Source organism: Camelina sativa, chromosome 1 (assembly GCF_000633955.1).
Source record: "Camelina sativa cultivar DH55 chromosome 1, Cs, whole genome shotgun sequence".
Classification (NCBI taxonomy): Eukaryota; Viridiplantae; Streptophyta; class Magnoliopsida; order Brassicales; family Brassicaceae; genus Camelina; species Camelina sativa.
This window is the reverse complement of record NC_025685.1, coordinates 10145823-10152450: the sequence shown is the minus strand read 5'-3', so window position 1 is coordinate 10152450 and position 6628 is coordinate 10145823. Positions and strand designations below refer to the sequence as shown.

At 36.1% G+C, this 6628-nt stretch overlaps 2 protein-coding genes across 2 annotated transcripts in view; both read left to right on the top strand.

Moving 5' to 3' along the window:
- Positions 1–865, top strand: part of LOC104786488 (probable serine/threonine-protein kinase NAK) — a 2955-nt gene extending 2090 nt beyond the window's left edge. Inside the window, exons 6-8 of the mRNA XM_010511912.2 lie at positions 60–222; positions 336–447; positions 583–865. Coding sequence (XP_010510214.1) covers positions 60–222; positions 336–447; positions 583–795 — 488 coding nt within the window. The 3' untranslated portion in view covers positions 796–865. The remainder of the gene's footprint in view (positions 1–59; positions 223–335; positions 448–582) is intronic.
- The window catches only part of LOC104706138 (protein ALWAYS EARLY 3-like), a 5914-nt gene continuing 388 nt past the window's right edge, over positions 1103–6628 (top strand). Inside the window, exons 1-13 of the mRNA XM_019227178.1 lie at positions 1103–1285; positions 1899–2023; positions 2409–2507; positions 2703–2765; positions 2853–2930; positions 3306–3486; positions 3902–4161; positions 4329–4686; positions 5265–5342; positions 5480–5694; positions 5798–5854; positions 6029–6283; positions 6431–6625. Coding sequence (XP_019082723.1) covers positions 1919–2023; positions 2409–2507; positions 2703–2765; positions 2853–2930; positions 3306–3486; positions 3902–4161; positions 4329–4686; positions 5265–5342; positions 5480–5694; positions 5798–5854; positions 6029–6283; positions 6431–6625 — 1944 coding nt within the window. The 5' untranslated portion in view covers positions 1103–1285; positions 1899–1918. The remainder of the gene's footprint in view (positions 1286–1898; positions 2024–2408; positions 2508–2702; positions 2766–2852; positions 2931–3305; positions 3487–3901; positions 4162–4328; positions 4687–5264; positions 5343–5479; positions 5695–5797; positions 5855–6028; positions 6284–6430; positions 6626–6628) is intronic.

The following is a 6628-nucleotide window of genomic DNA, read 5'->3' as shown; positions in this document are numbered from 1 at the left end:
TTTTTTTTTTTTTTTTTTTTGTATAAAAATTTCAAGTCTCACCTTCTTTGAATGTATAGGGTTGCAACACTTGCACAACTTGAGCCCTCCATTACAACACAAAAGGTTTAGAACGAACAAAGTTATGCTTGATGCTTACCTCAATGCCAAGATTTCAGATGCGGGAATGTCGGGATTTCTTCAAGAAATACCTGTTGGTCGTTTGATCTTCGATAATGATACGTACGTACAAATTCACTTACAATATATAAAGTTACATCATTCATCTTGATCTTAAAGAGTCCTAACATATATATATGTTCTAATGAATATATGATTTTTATCTTTTTCTATAGTGGTGGTTCAGAGGAAACTGTTGACGTCTACAGCTTCGGGTTGTTCCTTCTAGAGCTTTTCACCGGTGAAGAACCACAAGAGCTAACATCAAACAATGACATTTTTCTATGGGTACGTAATGAAACAAAAAAAAAATATGAAAAAAAAGCAATCTCTCTCTTTCTCTTTCTCCAAATATAAATCTCTCTACACTATACGTATTCTAAAACTCGTTTGTTTGGAAATTGTATTTTGTGAAATGTGTAGATAGGTGAGCTGATGTATTTAGACACATTGTCCGATGAGAGGACTGGAACGTTCAAGAGAGAGTCGTTGATAAGTTTGATGATGATAATGATGAATTGCTTGATATATCCAGCGACGGAACGGGTAAATATGGACGTGGTTGTGACAGAGCTCGAGAAGATTGAACAGAATGAAGAAGTTCCGCTCCATATGATTATCTTACCAGAAGAATAAGAGAGAAGACAAAAAAGTATTGTTGTAAACCGTAATGAATTATCTAAAATAAACCGGATGATTCCAAATTTATTTGGTAAACCGAACCGGAATTGGATTTTTGCAAGTTTTATTTTGAAATAAAATTTGTTTCTTCGCAATAATTAAGCAAAAAAAAAAAATGTGTTATCTTATTATTCTCTGCAAATCGAGAAAAAAAAATAAAAAGTAGCAACGAAATTTACATTTTTATGAGATTCTTCTAATTTTTATTTTTTTTTTTATTTTAAAGTTTTTTTTTCGCGGTTATATCCCCAAAAATAAAATTTGTTTCAATCTCTTCTTTTTGCTGCTTCTTCATCTTCTTCTTGTCTCCGTTAATCTCATCGATCTCTTTAAAAAAACCCGAAGCTCTGATCTGTTCATATTCCGATTTCTCTCTGTAATCTTATCTCCAAGTCCCACAGGCGGCGATGGTTTCCGAGTGATTTTGGATTCTTCTTCTATTTAGGTAAAGCTCTTGCAAATCTTCTCTTTGCGAAATTAATTAGGCACTTTGGCTAACCTGATTTTGATTCGTTCTCGTCGAATTTTTCAAATTATTTGTGCTTTTAATCGATTTTTTTTTTTCGTTTCTAATTCGGTAAGGAAAGATTTGTGGATTAGGTGCGAAGGTATTATGAGTTTATTTTGGTTCTCTTTTGTTTTTGGGGAATCTGCTTCACTGATTTTTGAAGTTTCGATTCGAATTCTTAAGCTCCAATTCGATTTTGGTGTGAGGCTGTGTGATTTGAATTTTGAAGCTCAATTCGATGGGTGTGTCAAAGGTCGTCTGATTTGAATTCGTTCAAATTTCAGTATAAAGTTAACTACTTGGGAGTTGCTGAAAGAGATTAATTTCAAATTCGTACAATTTTTTGTAAACCTTCTCTCTCTGGGTTTCATAATATATTGAGCGGAAGTAGTGTTGACACTGATGATAATGAGCTTTTGCATGCTGGATTTAGTTTCATGAATGCCCCTGTAGTCGTTTTCTTTGGAATGAGCCTATGATGTATTGTGCATATTGGGTTCTGTATCTTGGTGAAATCTTAACTTGGTTTTCAATTTTGGGAATGTTTCAGGTAACATAAGAGCTTAGCTAATGGCGCCTTCAAGGTCAAAGAAATCTAAGTACAAGAAAACTCCCCGTGGTAAAGCTGTCTCTCCTCAAAAAGAGGAAGAAAATATGAGTAAAACCAAACAACGGGTAAGCTATATACTTGATATTTTAACTGGATGATTTCAACTTTAGGTAGGATTATATACATCAGCCTGAGATTTTCTTGTAACTTTTTTGCATAATTAGGCTGCAGAAGGATACCAATCTTTAGTATATACCTAAGATATCTGCTAGACTTTTTAGTGTGTACCCCGCTACTTGTTTCTTGATTGATTCATGTCGTTTCTTACCTTCTTTTGACAAAAATGTTTGGTTTACTCATATCGTTTTTACTTTAAGTTCCGATTACGTTCATATTTCAAGAAGAGACATTGTTTTACCCTTGTCTCCAATGTGCGAGCAAATATTTGTTGCTACAACAAATTGTATCAGCTGGTATCCAAGCATATCTTATAGTGTTCCTTACATGCAGAAGAGGAAGTTGTCGGATATGTTAGGTCCTCAGTGGAGCAAGGAAGAGTTGGAGCGCTTTTATGAAGGATACCGCAAATTTGGAAAAGAATGGAAAAAGGTTAGTGGAGTTAGCAAAATAAGCATTATATGGAATATGATTTGTAGTACAACATTCTATTATGCAAAAAAAGTGTAATAAATTGCTGCCACAGTTTCCGATAAATGTCACAGGAATGGTATTGTCATTTTTGTAATCAATATGGTTTGCAGAAACCAGCAATAAATATGGTGTTTTCTCTTCTATGGTTTGTAGGTGGCTGCGTTTGTACATAGCCGTTCTGCAGAAATGGTAGAGGCTCTATACACTATGAATAAGGTTAGCATGCTCTCCTCCTTCCTCGATCTGTCTTTTGATCTTGGTCTGAACATTTTTTCAACTTATATTATGCCATCTGTACTTTAGGCTTACTTGTCTCTTCCCGAAGGCACTGCTTCTGTGGTTGGCCTTAATGCGATGATGACTGATCACTACTCTGTTTTGGTAAGTGCTTTAAACCGTTCGAATCGTTATTTGATTTCTATATATGGTTATAACATACACGCACTTGGTCCAGTTCAGGATACTTATTTCTATTTAAAACTCAAAACAATTGTACATGTCTTACACATGTTCCTATGGAACATCTGACAACTTGTTGAAGTTTGTCACACCTAGGGGTTTAGCAATCTTCTTTGTTCAAATTTTGTCGCTTGAAAATATAGCTTAGCCCAGGAAAGACAATATTTGTTTTGGTTGGGTGTTTTTTGGTTAAGCATTATTCATATCTTAGAAAGATGATGGCCAGCTAACTTAGTGTGGTAGTATGGGCTGCATTTGATTTTATGTTATTATGTAACGAGTCTATCTCTTCTCTAGCATGGAGGAAGTGACAGTGAGCAGGAAAACAATGAAGGTATTGAAACTCCGAGGTCTGCCTCTAAGCGCTCTAGAGTAAAATCCTCAGATCATCCCTCTGTAGGATTAGAGGGTCTGTCTGACCGCTTGCAATTCAGGTCTTCTTCAGGCTTCTTGCCATCGCTGAAAAAGAGACGTACTGGTATTTTTCTCTGCTCCTCTTTGCCTCAAAATTTGTTCACCCATTTCACAAGCATGAGCTGTCCATGCACACATACAATTCTTTATATGCATTGCTTGGTGCAAATGTTTTTTCCTCAAGAATCGCAGCCTTTCTGGTGTAATACCATGTTTTTGAATGCCTTGCAGATTTAGCTTAGATAGAACTGCTATTTCCCTTATTTTACTAGCGTCAATAATGTTCAATAGAAATTTGTAAAATGAAGTTTTTTGAGAAGATGCAACTCAAGTTAGTACCCTCCTTAATGTATGAAGTGGGATACAAACGATTTACCTCCCCGAAATTTTATGGGCTCAATGCTCAGTAACTATCTATCATATGAAAAAGATCTAATGGTTGCTAACTATTTTGTAAATCGTAATTTTCATGTACCAAGAGAATGTGCCTCGTGCTGTTGGAAAAAGGACTCCTAGAATTCCTATCCCATATACCATTGAGAAGGATACTAGGGAAAGATATTTATCACCTGTTAAGAGGGGTCTAAGTCAGAAGGGGGATGATACTGATGACGATATGGAACATGAGATTGCTGTAGCATTAGCTGAGGCTTCGCGACGAGGTGGCTCTACAAATAACTCCCACACACCGAATAAAAAAGCAAAGATGTACCTCTCTGATAAAAAGGGTGAAAGAATGGTAATCTCCTTTACTGTTACTTATGATTTATGTGGTTCTTAAAATTTGTTCTGCTTGAATACACTATAGGAAGAAGTTGTAAGGAAATTATATCTTGGTTTCCCCTAAAGCTTTTTGGAGTAGGAACTGTTTGATAGAAATCTGGACTAATAGATTATGATATTCAGCGTGCCGATATTGACTTGGCGATTGCCAAGCTTCGTGCCGGTGATATGGAAGATGTTCGCTGTGAACCAAGCTTAGGAAGCACTGAAGCTGATAATGCGGATTATTCTGGAGGTAGAAATGACTTGACGCATGGAGAAGGTACTAGCGCCATGGAAGTGCAGCAAAAAGGAAGAAAATACTATAGGAGGAGATTAGGCATTAAAAAAGAAGATGCAAAAGAAGCCTGCAGTGGTACAGATGAAGCACCAAGCTTAGGCGCCCTCGATGAGAAATTTGAACCAGAAAGGGATGAGAAGTCTTTGAAACTCACATATAAATTTTCAAGGAGAAAAAGTAAAAAGAGTCTCTTTACTGCAGGTGTGTTCTAGTCTCTCAATTCTCTGTCTAAATTTACCTATCTGCCATGCACATCAAAGTAGGAAAAAAGGAATTAATAGAAACTTCAGTTACCCTTTATTCAAAGCACCCCCAGGGATGCAGGTGAAGACATGCCTATACTTAGGAAAACCATAAATTACAGTCCAGTTATCCACTTAAAAATATTAAGGCTTATTACTGTATTTGGTGGTCACTCTATCTTCTGTTTTCAACTTTAAATTTTCTGTTCAGTGATAATTTTTTTTGGTTTTTATAAACTTCGGGAGCAACTACTGCCTGTTTCTGGTAATCTAAGATGAGCTCGCTACTGAGCTTAGAATTAAAATTTGACCACATCCATAATGGGGTTTATGATGTCATTCTTCCTGAATATTCTTCTTTTCTATGACAAACTACAGAAGCTCCTTTGGGTTTGTTTGGAATTCAACTCACGTTACATTTATTTGAATTAATTTTATAGCAATTCTTTGCATGTATACATTGTAATGTTGCCATGTTTCAATTTTTACTGTTTATACCGGCACTTCAACTTCCTTTTCTTACAATGCTTTCTGCAGATGAAGACACAGCATGCGATGCTCTCCAGACGCTGGCAGATCTGTCGCTGATGATGCCTGAAACTACCACGGATACTGGTGGGATAAATTTGTTTGACCTATAATTATTGTCTTAAGCTTCTTAATGTTATTGATCATTTATATATATTTACACGGATACATGAAAATTCATGTTTGTTATCTACTTTCTCACGCTGATTTTGGTGTAATTGCAGAGTCTTCTGTTCAAGTTGAGGAAAATCGAGCTGAAAAAGCTTTTGTGTCAAATTTAAAAGGGACTGATCCAGCATCAATGTCTAAAAGTAGTTCTCTTAGAAACTCCAAACAGAGAAGATTAGGCAGCAATGATCTTTGTAATACTGAAACTGAGAGAAAGAGTCCTAGTAGCTCTTTAATCCGAAAGAGACGGCAGATAACATCACCAACTAAGGTAAGAGAAGACTTATATTAGATATATTTAAGAAACACAGTGTTGCTTTTACTGTTCTGCTGTCAGAATTCATGATCACATTGAAGTGGTTCTCTTCCTGCAGGTTACCAAAGATGAGCTTGCTGCAAGCTCACAAGTCATAGAGCCTTGCAATAACAAGGTACGTATCATCTGTACAACTCAACTCTTCTGATTACACAATATTTCATACAGTACATCTGAGTGCTCTTTGGAATGTATTATATATCTTTGAAATTATTTAAATATTTCTGTCTTTTCATCGTGGAACTTTTGTAGCTTTTTATCTTAGGACTGATTGTGTTGTCTGCTGTAGGGAATAGGTGAGGGAAATAAGCCTGTTGGGAGAAGTAAACGGTCTGCAAGTATTCGAAACTCACATGAAAAGAAGCCTGTTAAATCTCAGGATCGTACTCCCTCAAGTAACAACATAGTAGAAGAAGATGAGTTAGCTCCATCAAATGCAGTCATAAAAAAACAAGTTAACTTGCTAACTAAAGTTAGGAGCAGAAGAAAGATAGTACCTGAGAAACCTCTAAGTATGGGTGACTGGAAAAATTCTGAGATTCTAGTAAGTGAACTTTCTGATGCTAAGACTATTTCCAAATGATAAAGAAACTCCAATGCTACATCTGTCAATCTTAAGATCATTAATCTCTATGAAATTAGTCTGCAAGTTCCCTGATTAGATTTTATACCATATCCTTATAATCTGCAGGAGAAGTTTTCGCATTGCATATCTAGTTTCCGAGCACGAAGATGGTGTCTTTTTGAGTGGTTCTACAGTGCAATTGACTATCCATGGTTTGCCAGACAAGAGTTTGTTGAGTATTTGGATCATGTAGGGTTGGGCCATGTTCCTAGATTAACTCGCGTTGAATGGGGTGTCATAAGGAGGTTATCACTAACTAAAGTG